This window comes from Aegilops tauschii, chromosome 6 (genome assembly GCF_002575655.3).
Source record: "Aegilops tauschii subsp. strangulata cultivar AL8/78 chromosome 6, Aet v6.0, whole genome shotgun sequence".
Classification (NCBI taxonomy): domain Eukaryota; kingdom Viridiplantae; phylum Streptophyta; class Magnoliopsida; order Poales; family Poaceae; genus Aegilops; species Aegilops tauschii.
Window position 1 is genome coordinate 60,996,189 of NC_053040.3, and position 18,033 is coordinate 61,014,221.

Below are 18,033 nucleotides of genomic sequence, written 5' to 3' on the forward strand. Positions count from 1 at the left end.
GGCGGCAATCATACATCATTTTTTCTTCGGTTTATTCCACGCTCTTAGGACCCTCACTCGTTCCGCAAGTTGCTCTTATAAAAAACTATTTATCTCCATCCCTCCGCATTATTAAGGATTCATAATTGGCATGACATGGCCTCACAATTCACAAAGAAATGATTAATTACTCCTCCAGTTGAGAGAGGGAGGGGATATGGGCAGGCCAGCATGGCGCCGGCGACGGTTGTTGCCGCCGCAGCATCCATCCAAGTGGGCCACTCCCGGCCTATCCATCCAAGTGGAGTGGGCCACTCCCAGCCAGTTGCCGCTGCTCACGCCGTACCCGCCCGTGGACCCGGCCCACCAATCATCGCCCGCCTGGACCGCGGGCCCCCCCGCGTCCTCCTGCCCGCCGTCCGCCGTGAACCCGGTCCACGCAGTCGCCCCCCCCGCGGAGCTTCCATCTCTTCTTCCTCGATCCCTCCCCCCTCCCAATCCCTCCTCCTCCACCACCTCCTCCCCTCCCTCCCCCGCCGCCGCGCATTTGCTGGTCTCGGCGAGGGCCGCTCCTCTGCACGCGTGGGTGGCGGCGCCCTCGCCGGCGTCGTATCCCGCCGGCCCCCGAATCTCCGGCGAGCCGCTCGCGCCCCAAGCCCGAGCCCGGTGAGGCCTGCTGGTAATTTTTGAAACACTCGGAAGGGTTACCTGGTGCATCACTCGCATTGGACGAGAGACCCGCGGATTTCTGATCTCTGGGGGGGTTTGAAGCCGTGGCGCCGGATGGACGCGGCTCCGGCTCTGCGCCCGAATCGGCTAGGGTTAGTTAGATAGGGTTCGGCGGTTCGTCAGAATTTTAGCTGGTGTGGGTTCCTGTGGTGGCGCTGCGTAATGCGCCTTGGAGTTTTCTCTTGAGGTTCAGTGTGATTTCCTTGCTATCGCTGTAGCTTACTGCTCGATTGGACGCCAGGGGATCACCAAACGAGTGGAATCTTGTTCTGCCTGCGAAATTCTCAAGCCTTTCGACCCTATCATAATAAAACTTGCTGCTAAAATGTTTGATTTCCTTTCTGTTGCAGCTCTAGGTTTTCCTGCCACCCAGAGTTACAGGTATACTGGTTTTGATATGGAGTGATTGGTGGAGCTGGTCGTCCGGAAGCTCTGCTGGTGAATCCGATGGGGAGCAATGATCCTAGCACGCCGCCTAAGGCTTCAAAGCCACCAGAACAGGTGCCTGATTGCACAACGTCTTCATCTTTTCGAATGAATGGATTGTCTTGTGGTGCTTAGTTTGGTTCCGACCATTCGCTCGAAAAGACAAAATTGATTGGTTTTTTAGTGCTCCTTCCCGTGTTTCTGTGTATGTAGCTTGGATGTGTTGCAAGCACCTAATGGATTATTAAAACGACAGTAACTTTGTTACACCCAAATTAGAAGACACTTTGAATAAGTATTGTATGATATAAATTATAGCAGAAGTGCACATTTCCTTACTACTCAGATTACCATGGTTTGGCTGGCTCAAGAACGTTGATGCCTTGCAAATCTTGTTTTTTGTAATTGAAGTGCGTACATCTGTTCAAGCAGTGGCACTGATAGACCCCTTAACTTTTTAGTAAATACTGTATCAAGGAACCCAATCTCTGGGCACTAGTCACGCAATACCCCAACCTTTGGAAATTTACCACACAAATTCTCTCTTTCATGGAACTAACCACAAAAACTGACAGGCAAGGCCCACATGGCAAGGTGATAGATCATTAATGGAGCTAAGGTTAGGTTTATAAAAAAATTGGAGTTTTGCAAGGCAGATAGATCATTAATAGAGCTAATGTTTGTTAAAACTCGATCCCACAGCTTGTCAGTCTAATCGCCATTGTTTTGAACCAACATTTAACAGCATGGACTGCATTACTGAAAGATATTTTGGCTACTTCAGTTCTAGTTACCTAGGCCAGTTTCCTTGTGCTGACGGAAGGAAATACCCTGTTGGATCAAAATACAAATTCCCTGTTTCTGTTGTAATAAACATTCTCTTTTTACTAATCCCATTTTGGTTTCTTACTTTCCTATTCTCAGGAGCAACCTCCAGCTACTACCTCTGGCACTACAGCTCCAGTTTACCCTGAATGGCCTGGCTTTCAGGTTATTCTATGATTTTTCTACCAATGAGATGGATGTGCTTCTATTTTACTGAATTAATTATGTTATTTAATGTTGTCATTGACTTTATTATCTTGTAAATCTTGGCAGGGCTACCCAGCGATGCCACCACATGGGTTTTTCCCCCCTCCTGTTGCTGCAGGCCAGGCTCATCCATATATGTGGGGAGCTCAGGTGCCCTCTATAGGAAACTTTGTCCCTTTTCCTCATAAATCCCTGTTCAGCTTAGAGCAAGATCGGCAAAGTATGAATTTGTGCTGTTTGGAATCTTGGTCTCTATTATTAGGGACTGATCATCTGATCCTACCTCAGTTGATGTCCGCCTCATCTTGAATTTGGGATCTTTCCTGCTTTGTTGATAGACCATTTATAGTTCTTATTATTACATGTGTTTCTCTTCCCGATATTATTAAAAAGGTCTCTCCAATATTATTTACTTAGCGATAAAGAATTCTGTAAGAGGAAGAAAGGGGGTGAAAGTTAGGCAGGTGGTGGTTTGCATTAACTGTAAAATCATGTTTATATGTAGGCATGTGCTTTTTGTATGTAAACCTAAAAATATGGACCTGTCAATTGCAGCACATGGTGCCACCTTACGGGACACCACCACCCCCCTATATGATGTATCCACCAGGAACAGTATATGCCCATCCGACTACTCCTGTATGAACTTTTGTACCTGACAAGTGTAATCTACAAAGCTATCTTCCTATTCGCACACCATATGTATCCAATTTTACTGACATGCTCGTACGAATCAATAACTACTTGTACAGGGTGTGCATCCATTTCATTATCCTATGCAAACAAATGGAAATCCTGAACCTGCTGTAAGTAATAATCTCTTTGTTTTTTTTTTTCTGATTGTCACTAGTTGTTCATGCAAATTTCGACATGTCTTTCAGGGAGCTGCACCAGGTGCTGCAGAAACGAATGGTAAGTCTTCCAAGATCAGTGTTAAGGTTATTTAAGCTTGGGAATCAGGTTTAGATCTCTGTTCGTAATTTCAGGGAAAAATGAGCCTGGCAAAACATCTGGTCCATCTGCCAATGGGGTTACGTCCAACAGGTTTTTGTTAGCAATGTGTGGTAATTACAAGTTTCTTTAGTTCCAAAACAACTAATTATATGGTACCTTCAACCTGCAGTGAAAGCGGAAGTGATAGTGAGAGTGAAGGAAGTGATGCCAATTCTCAAAATGTGAGTTTGATATTTTGATATTACTTTGCACATCATATCTTTTATTTGGTTTAAGTTTCAACTTTCTCTTGACTCGTGGACTAATTTTGTTGCAACAGGATTCACATTCAAAGGAGAATGATGTAAATGAAAATGGTATGCATTTGAGGGCTTATTTATAGTTTTATGATAGATAAAGTGGACTTGCACATTTCTTTGCATAAGATGGAGGGTACATTCGGTGATGCAGGCAGTGCTCAGAATGGCGTATCTCATTCATCATCGCATGGAACATTTAATAAATCCATGCCGTTGGTTCCAGTACAATCAGGTGCCGTGATAGGAGGAGTTGCTGGTCCTGCGACGAACTTGAACATAGGGATGGACTACTGGGGTGCAACTGGCTCTTCACCTGTTCCTGCAATGCGCGGCAAAGTACCGTCTGGTTCAGCTCGAGGAGAGCAATGGGTAAAGTCCTTGGCACATGCTCCGTCTCGCCTTACTTTCTGCACAAACGTTAGACTAAGATCTTACCTTTGAAGACTGGCATGTCCTGCTATGTTACCAGAATGTTTCTCTCCGAAAAGGAGTCAAGGTTACTGGTCTGCTATGTAATCATTGCTGGCTGTGTAGTGCTTGACCATACATTTGCGTTACTAGTCCGCTGAACCAAAGTTGCTTTTGCAACCGTGCTGCTTATACTTGAGTTCTTAGTCATACATTATGTTGCCGCCACCCACTGAGCCACACCTTTTGACGGCATTTTGTTTCATTTCCGAACTGCAGCTCAAATTTTCCTTAGGTTATTTGGAGATAGTTCTTGGTTGTTCAATGTGAAACCAGTTTGATGTGTTCTGTTATTGTGCTCAGGTGTAGTTCTTGACAAGACATTTATACCAGAACATACCTACAGTCCACTGAACAAAACCTTCTGCTGGACCTTTTTTCCCCTTCATTTTCAAAATGAGATTGTAGGAAAGTTTAGTCAATCCTATCATGCGTGAATGATACCATGATTTGGAGTTATTTTTTTATTATATTCAGCTGTTTTCTCCATATAATAACTGTATTCTTGCCAATAAATAAATATTCAGGATGAAAGGGAACTGAAGAAGCAGAAGAGGAAGCTGTCCAATCGGGAATCAGCGCGCAGGTCCCGGCTGCGCAAGCAGGTATGATGTAAAACAGATGCCGTACTCACTGTACACTTGAAAGCGCCAGTTGCTTCTTTTTTAAAAAAGCATGTTATTACTTGTTCTAGGCCGAGTGTGAAGAGCTCGGGCAGCGGGCTGAGGCTTTGAAGTCAGAGAACTCGTCCCTCAGGATCGAGCTCGACCGGATCAAAAAGGAGTACGAGGAGCTCCTTTCGAAGAACACCTCTCTCAAGGTAGCTAAACCTCACGCAGCCCCTGCCTCCCTGATCATGTGTTGTAATAATAGTACCTTGATAAAAGGATGAAGGGAGCTTGACTGAACGGTGGTGTTGGCACCTGCTGCAGGCGAAGCTAGGGGAGACCGGCGGCGGCGGCGACGCAGTCCCCGACATGAACGAACGGGGCGACACCAACGGCGGCAGCCACCAGAAGGAGCCCTGACTGACCGACGACGCATGGGACCTCTACTCTACTCTACTTACATAGCTCGTGATGATTGATGATGATTCTTGTAACAAACAAACATGGCGACCCCGATCTGCCACACACACACACAATCAGATGATTCTTCTTTCTTGTGCCTCTTATCGACCTGATGACAATGGCGATGCTGTCGCCGCTACCTGCAGACTCCTGTGCTTGTTTCATCCCTACTGTGAAAAGAGAGATCATTTGTGGGTGCGTGCACTTCTCAGTTCTCACCGCCAAAACTCATTGCAAATTTCCACTCCTTTTTTTTCTTCGTGTAGTATGTTCGAGCTCGTATGGACACGGCGTGCGTCGTAGGGGATGGGTGTATGTGCGTGTGTATGAACGTCTGCGTTTGTACCGTGATTTTGATTTGGAAAGAAGTTGTTGAGAGTGTTTCGTAGACGTATATAGCACAGGACCGAAAACCCCAGGAGGGCGCGTCGTCTGCCTCTCCCAAACCGCCCAGCCCCCCCCCCCCCCCCCCCCCCCCCACCACCCTCGGCCGCCGCTTCCTTCCGCCGCCGCGGGGGGAGACGAGGCGAGGCGCCCGCGGGGATGGACGGCGACGGCTTCGACGACGGTTGGTGGGAGGCGAACCAGCAGTACCTCGACAACATCTGCCGCGAAGCCGAGGAGAGCTCCGCCTCCCGCAACCCTAGCACCGCCACCCCCGCTCCCGACCCAGCCGCCACCACCCAGCACCACGCGCCGCCCTCCGCCGCCTCGTGCCCTCCTCCCTCCTCCGCCGCGTTTGCCGCTGCCCTCCCCCGCGTCCCCGCCGCCTCGTACCCTCCTTCGTCCTCCGCTGCATCTGCCGCCGCTCCCCTCCCCCGCGCCCCCGCCGCATCCGCTTCCCCCCTCTACCGAGCCCCCGCCGCCTCCCCGTTCACGCACCCCTCCCACGTCCCCGCCTCCGCGCCCCGCGCGCCCCTCCACTTCTCGCCCCCGAGGGAGCTCTCCCAGCGCGTCCCGGACAGCAGCTGCGGCGGCTTCTCTCCTCCGCGGGAGTTCTCCCAGCGCCCCTCCTCCTCGGTGGCGGCCGAGGACAGCGACTGCCAGATCACAGGGGCGGCGGGGCCCGACCGGCCCAGGGGGGCGCCGAGGGAGAGGGATGCCAGGGCGCTGAGCCAGGCCCATGGTGACCGCGTCAAGGCCGTGCCGCCCAGGGGGAGGCTCCCTAGGGCGGCCAAGGAGAAAGAGAGCAAGTCGGCCGAGGAGCTTAGGGTGAGATAGATAGCCATACATAGTGCTTTCATCACCGCGCCGCCTTTCGTGATCTGACGATGCTTGTGATCCCACCGGATGTTGCAGAGGGAGCTGGAGCGTACCTTGAAGCAGATGAATGACTTGGTGCGCATCTCACTGCCCGCTTATTGTTATTGGTTCATAATAGTAGCAGTACTAGTTTTACCATTCATCAATGCCCATGCTGTGTTGTAACTGATTCGAGCTTGGTGCGTTTTGATCCTGTTTGATCCTACTCTGTGATGTGGACTGCTGCAAGTTCATGGCAGCTACTAGTCTAGTGTTGAATTGACTCGCATATTTACTTGCAAATCAATCATGCAGAAAAACGAGCACATTGAGCTGAAGAAAGGCATGACAGAGAAAGACCTTGAAATCGAGGCCAAAGAAGCAGAGATTCATAATCTTAAGAAGGCAAATGTGTAAGTACTATTCTCTTTAACTCATGTAACACGTGTTTTCTGTGTGAACTTCTGTAAATATAACTAACTGGCCTCGAACCAGCTTCGATGGTAGGGAATGCTTTTTTGAAACTGTACTTGGTTCACATGACATCCATACTGCATTTGGGTGCATGCTTGATGCTATTAACATTATATTTTTTTTTGGGTGTAGCAGAGATATTTCTAGTAGGGAGATGGATATTGATCAGCCATGCCATACCCCTGCAAATGAGGCTTTGCATGCCAGGGGTTCTTGTTGGACATCCACGAAGAGAGTATGTTTGGAGGTACTATGCCTAGCTTATTTGTATTGTTCTCTATTATATTGTCGAAACAAATTTCATTAATGATCAGTTCTGCTGTGAATGGTAGGAAAGCGCCCACCCTGAATTAGAAAGGAACAAATCTAAGGACATTAAGACTAAAGGAGTCCAGACAGATCTTCCACTGAACAGTGGACATCTTGAGCGCAAGAAAGTATTAATGAATAACATCTCTAGCAACCTATGTGCAATCTGGGGCAGGCCAGCTAACAGTATGTTAGGGAGGAGTTTGATCTCGAAGATCCTTGCTTCTTGCTCAGAAGAAATGTTGACACTTTTCCAATCTGCGAGATTGCCAGACAAGTGTGAAACCTCTACTGAAGCGAGCTCCTCCATGAATAATGCTGTTTCGGAAGTATATGATATTATTGTCAAGGTGATGGTCATGTAAACACAAAAACTTTCGATTCCTTTTTCTCTGTTGCAGCTCGCACTAAGTATGCACTTCAAGATTGAAACTCTACTTTGCTTTTCAACTTTACTTTTCAATGCTAAAATCTGTTATACAATGCTTGCAATTTATTTGCCTTGCGATAGGACAGAGTGGTAAACGATTTGTTTCCACCAGAATAATGCACCATTTAAATTGGGAACACCGCACTCACCCATTTTCTGTATATACAGTAGCTAGTGTTAGACACATGTATAGTTGTTTTACGTTAGCTGCGTAGCATCTTCGTTGTATAAGGGATTTCCAGCACACCTGTATGTGCATATATACTGTCCTATGGTCTCATAGGAATACAGGTTGCTATTTCTTCTAACAGCTAGAATGCTACTGTTAGCTTGTCTTCCTATATTGCCTTCTAATCCAGTTAGTTCCTCTGAAAAAAGGTATAGTTTGTATTGTTTTTGTTCACAGTCCAATGCAAAATAAGTGTGTTGTCCCCCATATACCTAGCAAATATCCAGCTTTACGTTTTATTCCTCCATGCATGCACTGAATACTCCCTCCGTTTCTAAATATAAGACCTTTTAGAGATTCCACTATAGACTACATACGAAACAAAATAAGTGAATCTACACTCTAAAGTATGTCTATATACATCCGTATGTGGTCCATAGTGAAATCTCTAAAAGGTCTTATATTTAGGAACAGAGGGAGTAGTACTTAGAGAGCCAAGACTAGTACGTGGTACATTCTGTAACGAAGGGAGTATTTTTTTTGTTATAACATCTCATATCTCCAACCTGTTTATTTTGTTTGTGCAGATGAATAGTGACACCATACCTATACAGACGCTTCTTGAAGCATTGCTAAATCTGTGTGTTGTTGGTAATGTGAGAACCAATTATCCTGCTTTATCTCCATAGAAACACTTGCTTATTTAGCCATTTCATTGTTGTTTGTATGACTATCTATTGTGCTTCTTCACTGGCATAGGAAAAGAAATAGCTCTAAGCACTCTATAAGCTAATACCCCTTCCGCCCCGAAGTGTCGCTGATTACTTTGTACTAAATCAACGACAATTATTTTGGGACGGAGGGAGTACTAATTAGGTTATTAATGATTTTTAACATAGTTGATTAATTCGACTTGAATGATTGCAAAATGGTGATCTCTGTGTTGTTTGTAATTCCTTCGGGGGAGGAAAATGATTGATTTTCTGTAATTACCGATGAACACAGGGTTACCTTTGACCAATTTCCACCCATTTTTGGGTGTAAAAATCCTGGCCAGCCAAGAACCAGTTCTAATTAACAAGGAATCATCATTATTTTGCAAGCTTAAGTTCTGAGCACTTCTATTCCTCTTCCCTTGCTTGTTGCTTAGTTGAAGAATAAAAGGCTGACCAGTTGACATTATGTAGACTCTGGAAAATGCTAGTGTTAATAGCTATATAGATTTCTTATGCAACTATGCATCTGTTGGTAGAGTCTGTTCGATTGGATATAATGTTTCTACTGATTTGAAGAATGGTAACTGTGACACATCATGATTGTTTTCTCTTCTGTAGTGCATATATAGTCATTAAACCCTCTTAGCTTTTGCTATGTATGTCAAAGTGAGGGCAATTTTTTTTTTTAATTACGAGTTTTGGACTTCGACTGGCCCAGCTGGTTTATGCATGTATTTACCTGTTCCCTTTCTTTTCAGGCTGTTGTGGTCAGTAGAGCACTGCGGATATTGCATAGCATCTTGCAGAACTTGCTCACTCATGGAACCAGGTCTAACCAAAGGTATGCCTTACTTCATTGAATACATTTCTTGTTGCCAGGATTCCCAGGATAGCTGTTATGTGGTTAGCAATTTGTCTGCATCTTTGGAAGGCTAAACAAATGTTAAAACAAAGTAGTAATTAAGACAAGGGAAATGCAGAACAGCCATTTTTACCATATTCAGTATCAATGTTATCTTTCTCTAATGATCCAGTGGCCTTTTCTTTGCTTTTGTGTGAGGGACAAGGATGCCTTTTGGTTTGTCAAATGTTCAACCTAGATAATGTTAACCACTAGCCATAGTAACACATTAACAACTATAGAAAGAAGGCATCAAAATGACACAAATGACAGCTGAACACCAACAGAAAAGCCAAACCAGAAACGAAGACACCTAGGCCCTCCTAAAGAAAACAAAGAAAACAAAGAAAAATATATCCTAAGGAACAGAACTGCAGCTAGAGCTACAGCTATGGCCCAGACCTAAGAGACACCAGGGGGTATCATGAGCAGGGGTACCCTTCTCAGTATCTTTGCGCCTGCCAATTTCCATGGCCCTGCTTCCACCCAAATGGAGTCTACCTGCTCCTGGTAGCATGACATTACTTTGTTGAGCATGCAGGAATTGTGCAGTCTCCAGAGCCTTCAAATCATGAAGACGTTGAGTGGCCAAGTGCCTTCATCTTGTCATCACCAGCGCACTCAGAACCACTCAAAAAACCGATCACCGCACCGGGTGGAGGGTCATGCCATGAAGTCCATGTCTGGCCAAAGCTAAATGCCAGACCTGCTGGGTGAAAGTGCATTCTGACAGCAGGTGCAAAAGTGTTTGTCCTTCCTGGTCGCAAAGGAGGCGTGTCTCAGGATGATCCAGCCCTCATTTCACGAGGTAGTCCACCGTCCAACACCGGTTTTGCGCTGCTAAGGTTAATAACTCCGTCGATAATATGAATGATTGCTAGTAGTTATGCGAGTCCAAGTCCCGGAAAGATTACACGTCCTGCTCTTCTTCCACTACTTCAGCCCCAACCTACTCTCGTTTGAAGGTTTTCTTTGGATGATATATGATGGGTCAATCATTTGCTTCATTAGTTCCTTTCTCTTGTGTGACTATCATGAGAAGAACTCCATTCCAAGAAGTCAAATGACAAGAAAAAGAAACGAGGTCAATATACGTTGTTATCAGTATCGACGAAATGGAGAAAGTGTCATCCGGGACCAAGTGAAGATTTGCATTTCAAGTATGGCCAGCAGTGTCAGTTTCCAAGCTGGCAAATTGGCTGTGCTGACGAAAAGCTTTTGGTATGACAAGCTGGCCAAGTAGAGCCCTGACTTGGTCCATTGCAAAATAAATTGGTCGTCATCGTCAGGGTTGAGGCTAACACCATCAATGGCTTCCACCAGATGAAGGAATTCCGTTTCCTTGCACATTCAGTCCTAGGTGCTGTTGTTTTGATTAGAATCAGAAGAACGAACGATGTACCACTAGCCTCCCCACTAATGCTGTAGGAAAATATCTGCTGTAATCTACCTCTCCATTGAAGACTGTGGACATCAGATTAGAAAAATCTAAAAAGAAGCATTATGTTGGGGAGGTGGCATTTTTCAAACATGTAAAAATTCAAGAACGCACTCTAGGCCTCCAGCGCATTTGGGAGCTATGAAAAAGAGAAACAAGTAACAGCCAATAGTAAAAGGAACAGTACTCAATGCTGACTTATTTTTTCTAGCTTTCAAATGCAAATCAGTTTGAACTTGAAAAATTTCAGGTTTATATGACTTCACCTCACCTAAGTGTCAAAAAAAAAAACATCACCTACATATGGGATTTCTTAGTTTTTTTTCCTTCTAAAACTTGTACACATGGTTTCTGCAGAGTTTTCAGCAAAAGGGTTGTTTCCCTGGATATTTTCCTATTTATAGGTTCTACCAAGTGCAGTTTTTGAAAATAGGCAGTAATACAGTAAGAAGTGTGGATTGTATGATTACTTTATTTCACTTCTTTATAATGGTAGGATGTAATGCTTATGAACTTTAATATGATTTTCCTCAGTGTAACCTCAGGAATAATGTTTCTATTGAGACGTATGTTGACAATAACATGGAAATCGAGAGGAACAATCAAGAACACAGTTCTGCTTTGCTGAATACGCCTGACCCAGAGGAAGACGGACTTCACATTGGAAATATGTTTCTTCCTTCTACATTCTGGACTCCATTCTTCACTGGAGTGCTACAAATTGCGCTAAAATATTCGGAAGAGGGTATTCGTGTTGATGCATTATCCATAATGATTCTCACTGTAAGGACTAGTGATTCCAAAGGGGAGCGTGAAAAGTAAGCAAACATGTGAAGAATCTTTATTTTTCTTAAATTGGTTGAAATTACCTATGCTGACGCCTAATATATTATGCTGCTACTTTCAGATTTGGATTTATTTCTGTAATGGAAAGCTTGCATCAGTTGCTGCAGAAAGAGAATGCATTGCTTGTAAAGAAGCATTCGGTGCATCTACTTTTCTTGCTTTTGAACTGTAAGTTCTTGTGCTTAGATATTCTATCTTCCATATTTAAGAACATAATATGTTGCATATGGAGCACTATTCTTGCCAGTTGAATGCTCCACTGTGCCTTCTGCAGAATAGTTAGTTGCCTGACACCATATCCCTTGAATTTCCTAGCTATTTTAGGGGGAAATAATTACAGAAATGCTTGGACAATCACAAACTTGTATTAAATGCTTGATAGAAGGGTTTTGGACCCTCGTCAATTTCCTGAACTTTCTGCTGCCTAACTGGCTTGTTCCAAACACACATCATGTACATAATTGCGTGTGACATCTCATAAATTAAGTTGGTTGCTGTATCTCTATTGCAACTTAGCATCATATAGTTCTTCCATTTTATTTGAAAAAAACTGATGCAGTGCTCAAGTTTTAATGTAAATTGTATTTATCGATGGTCTACTGTCATGTATAGCTTTTGCTCATGGAGAAACTTGCGTCGAGTCATATCTGGAGGTATTTTGATGTGGACTTATGCTGTCTTGGTGTTAAAAGCCTAAAACTGTGGGTTCATTTTGCATATTAAACTAACTGCCTATGTATGATAATCCACGGACCTTTAAACGTAAATATGGTGTTCGCAAGGATTCTATACAATTCTTCAAGTTACAGATATTTTTTGCTAACTGTTCACTCTGTTAAAAAAAACACGTGCTCCAAGAAGAAATGCTATTTTGGTCACGTTCGTTCCTCTTGGTATATTAGGTGTACTGGGACACACAATCTTTTTGGTATTTGTTTTCTGATTCTTTTTAACGGGATGTATACATTTTTTGTTGCTGTTATTTTGATTTCCCTGTGCCCAGTAACTGCAAGCTAATACCTGTTTCTGCCTTGCTGTTAGGCCCTGCGATGTTGAAGATGCTTTGCAGTGGAGGTAAAGATGGTTCTGAACTGATGGAAACTGTTGGATGTGAAAACGAACCACAGCAAGCTATAAACTCAGTTCTTAAGGACTTGTCTGAATGTTTGACTTGTGAAGCAACAACTTCTCTGGTATGTTCCTTGGATCTTTAGTGATTCAGTCAGGACTCTGCATAAACATATTTAGCTTTAACTTATTGTCTGTAGCATTTATAGGTTGGAACCTTTGATTTAAGGGTGTGTTTTGTTTGAGATCAAAGAGGGATGGGTTGGGGATCAGCCTGGGAATGGTTTGAAACCCACACTGAATCCAATCCAATCCACTCACAAAAAGTCGACGATCGAAATCAAACCAGTCCGCAGAACAATTTGCAGAATCCAACCCACATCAGACCATGGGAAACTTCCATCAAACCCACACCAAACCGTTCCAAACTTTTGGGTTGAACCCGATTCCTCAAACCGTGCAAGCCCGTGGTTGTGAAGCTATCCAACCTGCAGGACGTCTTGGTGTGGTCGTGCCGTATGGAACTGAAGTTTCTCAACTCCATCCACCTCTTGGTGCGGCCGTGGTTGCAGACGTCAAGAAACCGGTGTGGTGTTCGCCTGGATTGCCAGCTCTTGATTCGATCGTTTCTCATGTGATGCCTTGGCATGTCACGCCGCTCAAATCAATGGTGGAGAGCGAGAACTTGAAGCGGCGCCGGCGGGGTGCATGGAGGAGGATGATGCTGGCAGCATCATGTTCTGACGGCAGCGGCGGCGGCGCATAGCGGCAGCCATGGAAACCCCATAGAAGTAGAGAGTCTGTGGCTGGTGGCTATTGGCCTGGAGCGGCTGTACTCATGTGGGTCGAACCCGTGGCCTCTCCATTCGGACTCTGCCCGCACCACCCCAATCCAGACCACTTTTGTGCTACACCCGCACCGCCCCACCCATTTAGCGTTTTCTGTGCATAGCCCAACCAGAGTGAAACCAATCAGTAACCCGCACGGAAATACCCAAACGAGACCGCCCCATTCCCAGGCTGAGTTGGGGATATCCAAGTCTACATGGATGACGATATCCCTTTTTTGTTCGATTGGATCAGTGGGATGAGCCAGTTTTTCGTTTGGTTAGAGGGACAAAAGTTGGATTGGATGAGCCATTTTTTTTGTTTGGTCGGACGGATGTGGATAAACATTGGGTTGTGACGACCTATTGTGAAGATGTCGTGAGATTAGCCTGTGTTATAGAAACAATTCATATGACTGAATGTACAGTAGTTCAAGCACTAGGATACAGTTCTTTTTACGAGGGGGCGGGACTTGAGACGGGCCAATGGGGGTACACCCTCACCTGCACTCACGGGACCCATGCAAGCAAAGGGTGGTTGCCCTCATCCAGCAGACATCCAAACAGTTGGCGGCACCCAAAAAGTGGATATCTCTGCCACCCCTCAATCAAATGCACCCTAAAAAGAGAGTAACAGGTTCTTTCCCCTGCCATGCTAAAAAACATTGCTGCATGAGCATAATATGTCCTCCAAAGTTTTAAGCTTGATTGCAACAATAGAAGTTCATCATAGCTAAAATAGCTAGCATTTGTATTTCCAAATTTTATTAACTAAAGAGAGCTGATGTTTTTCAGGAGCTCAAGCTTTGTCGGCTAGTTGTGAATCTATTAGCGTTCATAGCTTCTAGTGGCAAATTGGGATATGAAGTGCTTCTAGGTTCAGTGACTGCCCACAGTTTTCTTGAGTTGACCATGGAAGTCCTTGCTTCACAGATGGAATGCAAAGTTGATTTTTCAACCGAGGTACATGAGCTATTGAATGAAAGGTATTCTTCAAACTTCTCCATCCTGACCTGACCTCCCCCCCCCCCCCCCCCCCCAGTTCTTTAGTTGACCATTAACTTTGAAGCTACTCCCTCTGTCCTATAATATAAGATGTTATTCTTTAGTTGACCATTAACTTTGAAGCTACTCCCTCTGTCGTCTGTCCCATCATATCATTCGCCATATTGGATGTAATAACATCTTATATTATGGGACGGAGGAGTACCTTTTTGTTCATTCAGTATTTTTAAAATGTTGTAAAATAGTTGCACAAATAATAGATCAGAAGGCTAACTTATACATCACTATAAGGAATAATTGATTGAAGTTTGGATGCATAGTTGTATTTCTTTGTTAGGGAGCTTGAGCCCACCTGAAGATTAGATGTATATTGCTTTGCCCAATTGTTCAAGCACATAAAGTGTGGGCTGTATGACAAATCTGAACAGTTGTTGCAAGATAATAATCTGTAATTTTATCGTAGATTACATGCTTTTGTGTTCTTGAACAAGTGCTGTAAATATGAGAGTTTTCGGTGCTTCCCTATTTGCATTTGATGCAAATAATAATTTTTCAATGCAGGTATTTGCTGATGAGAGAAGTTCTGATCCTTCTAAACCGACTAGCCTCGCACGCCATGTTTTCAAAGCCAACCCTGGAGGTGCTGATGGGGAGCAAGCGGTGCGCGGGGTTGACAATCGACATCGCCAACCGGCTGCCCCAGAGGAGCAAGTACCCCTTGAGGCAGCTAAACCCTCAGATGGCGAATGATCTCGCCGATTTGGCCCAGAAGTTCCGTTCGCGGGTGTACGGTTTCCTGGAGGAGCAACAACATTCGACAGCTGAGCGTTGCGATACAGGCGCCTCGGGCAAGCCTCCGAGAGTTCCAAGATAACTGGGTGTGGACAACACTGTAACATTGGAATCAGCCGGGGCGTATATATCTCTCTAGTTAGTAGAGATCTCTTGTTTGGCGCTAACCGTACTAGGGTCTTTCTGTTTGGGTTGGCTGGGGCGAGTAAATAACTTTTTGCTGGTGTGATGTACAGAGGGTAGGGTCCGTGATATAACTCGCCATTTTGGGGGCAACGTAAGCCTGCTAAACAAGGGGAATGTATTAGCAAAATTTTCCTTCTCACCGCAAACGATCGTCTCTTTTCTGTATTGGAAATGAATTGGCAGCTAAGTTTTGCAAGATGGCTAATTTTGCTGATTTAACAAGTAACTACATTTTCCTCGCAAGATTTTTTTCTTTACATTTGTTCACGCGAGGAAGACTTTGACAAAAGATTTTCCTTACTTGTAAGGACAATTTAGCTTTCATTGGTCGTTGCATCATACTCCCTCCTTCTCAAAATAAGTGTCTCAATTTTGTAGTACTCCCTCTGTCTACGTGTGCAAGTCACCTTACGAAAATCAAATAATCCTAAAACACTTAGGCACGGTATATTAACTCATTTCTTGTTTCTTGTTTTGTGACATATCAACCAATAAGATATGTGGGCCGTGCATGCTTTCAATAACTTGAGACTACCAAACATGACATGCAGTGGTTAGTTCATTGCATGCAATGCTATTAATTAGCAAAAAGACATTAAGTTTTCTTGTTTTCCTCTCCGTCTTGGTCATGGTGCATAACGTAAGATGACTTACACACCTAGACGGAGGTAGTACTTATTAAGGTTCCTACAAAGTTGAGACACTTATTTCAGGACAGAGGAGTATCATTATAGCTTTGAAAGAGGGATAACTATGCTTGAGCGTTCGGTAACAGCGTTGACAGGAAATTAACACGACAGCCACTAAAACACATTCGCCAGATACTAAACTTTATTTGGTAGTAACTTTTAGGAAGTGGAGTGAGTTAATATTTGGTACCGAAGACCTCCAACTTTGAATTTCAAAGCTTAGGACTTAGTTATCGTCATAGTTAAAAGCGTAAGAAATTCAGATAGAGGAACTACAAACATATACATCAACTTATTATAGATGCTAACAGCCGTGTGATTATAACAAACATACTACAAAGTTAACAACTCCCAACAATCGAGAGCACAATAAAAATAAAAATAAAAACAAAATTGTCGATGAATAAACATGTTAGTTCTTCCTGATTCTTCAAGCCATGCCCGTGTGATATTTTTTTTCTTTTCCCAACTATGTCTGACAGGCACCTCCCATGAGTGAGAAACCTCATCAAAGATGGCTTTACGAGCGGTCAATGCAAATGGCATTTTAAAAAAAACGGAGGTCCATGAAACGAATTACGGTGGCAAACGGCTAATCACAACTCAATAGTGCGCCCGGGTTGGGGGGATTGGCGTGGATGCTCCCATCGGGATGAGGCACCTGCCGTTCTTGAGTGTTGTGCGGTTGCTCCGCGCGGGGATGAGCTGGGGGTTGGCAGCTCGTCTCGAAGGAGCGTCATTTCACGCCTCCTCCGGCTTTTCATCGCCCTACCTTCAATGCACGGCTTCCTCCTTTGGCGTCGCTGAGAGGCAGATGTTTTCGGTGTCTATGCCGGGGTCATCGAGCACACTCCTGCAGAGATCCAATCCGTTGCAGGAATTGCCTCCGTTTCGACCACATTGCTCGCTTTTGCCATGCGAAGCAACCCCTCGACCAGGCTGCGCCGCAACCATGTGTTGCTCCACCGCCTGCATCCGTCATCCAAGCTGGCGTGCCACTACAACCCGTCCTTGAGCAGCAGGCTGAGCTTCTTTGCATTGAGCTTTGTGAATGTCTTGTGCGTGTCGAGAGTGTCTTGGCAAGGGCGGAGGTTGCTCTTGGTAAACTTCAGGTTGTGCCGATTGGGTATCTGCTCCCTGAGCTTCAGGTTAGTTTTGCAGATGGAGAGGAAGTCGACCTCTATGGAGGTTTCTCTCCTCGTGCTAGGCCATGCTCTGCGGTGTCGATTGACGTCGGGGGTGAAGTGATCGTCGATGTTGTGGCTCCAGTTCTACAGATTATGTCCAAGTTGGCAGAGCTATGTGAGGAATCCACTCCACCTCTTTACACTACAAAAAAAGACACATCCGTGACATTTTGGGCCGAACGAAAATCTTTTCTGTCATACTTATGACACTTCTATGACGATAATTGTGACAAAACCCGGTATCATCATAGATGTGGTGGGGTCCTACTTCTATGACAAAAAATCATGACAGAAAATGGGCTTTTCGTCCTGGGCGGGCCGGAGACGCAGCTGCATGACATTCTTTGGGCCGTCCATGACGGAAAAAACCGTGGTAGAAGCGAGGGCACGGAAAATATCGGGGAGTCCCCAGTTACGGTGGGTGGTCGGGGGCCGAGCGATGCGCGTTTCTCTCGTACGTACGCGCGTGTGTGCGAGGCGTTGGGCTCTAACTGAACCCGAGCGATTGCACTGCAGGCTACGCGTTACTGAACCTGAGCGATCGATCGATGGCTGCTAACTGAACCGGATCGAGCGATTCCTTCGCTACTGCTGCTAACTGAAGCCGATCGATGCTGCCTCTGGATAAACAGTGAGCGTTGCGGGGGGGGGGGGGGGGGTGGATGAACAGTTCCCGGTGGAGATGGATGAACAGGACCCGGTGGCGTTGCCTCTGGATGAACAGTGAGCGTTGCTGGGGGGTTTGGATGAACAGTTCCCGGTGGGGGTGGATGAACAGGACCCTGATCGTTCGAGCC

The 18,033-nt window shown here is 45.2% G+C and overlaps 1 protein-coding gene across 1 annotated transcript; it reads left to right on the forward strand.

Annotated features, from left to right (window-relative positions):
- Nucleotides 1–429: 429 nt before the first annotated feature.
- LOC109782370 (uncharacterized) lies at nucleotides 430–15,586 on the forward strand. The gene is made up of 26 exons (XM_073501741.1): nucleotides 430–658; nucleotides 1,059–1,209; nucleotides 2,059–2,124; nucleotides 2,233–2,316; nucleotides 2,722–2,805; nucleotides 2,919–2,972; nucleotides 3,048–3,078; nucleotides 3,153–3,210; nucleotides 3,290–3,341; nucleotides 3,440–3,476; nucleotides 3,571–3,788; nucleotides 4,415–4,492; nucleotides 4,582–4,707; nucleotides 4,820–4,914; nucleotides 5,377–6,169; nucleotides 6,257–6,295; nucleotides 6,515–6,612; nucleotides 6,806–6,920; nucleotides 7,006–7,332; nucleotides 8,169–8,237; nucleotides 9,056–9,138; nucleotides 11,182–11,454; nucleotides 11,544–11,650; nucleotides 12,524–12,675; nucleotides 14,173–14,363; nucleotides 14,944–15,586. The coding sequence occupies exons 2-26, from the start codon at nucleotides 1,156–1,158 to the stop codon at nucleotides 15,254–15,256; spliced, it is 3,597 nt and encodes a 1,198-aa protein (XP_073357842.1). The 5' UTR covers nucleotides 430–658; nucleotides 1,059–1,155; the 3' UTR covers nucleotides 15,257–15,586.
- The last annotated feature ends 2,447 nt before the right edge of the window (nucleotides 15,587–18,033 follow it).

Bases quoted from the DNA above. Each gene is read 5' to 3' on its own strand.
- LOC109782370 (XM_073501741.1), top strand. From the start codon at position 1,156: ATGGGGAGCAATGATCCTAGCACGCCGCCTAAGGCTTCAAAGCCACCA. The intron at 3,211-3,289 runs GTTTTTGTTAGC...TTCAACCTGCAG, and splicing joins AATGGGGTTACGTCCAACAG to TGAAAGCGGAAGTGATAGTG. The intron at 8,238-9,055 runs GTGAGAACCAAT...CTTTCTTTTCAG, and splicing joins ATCTGTGTGTTGTTGGTAAT to GCTGTTGTGGTCAGTAGAGC.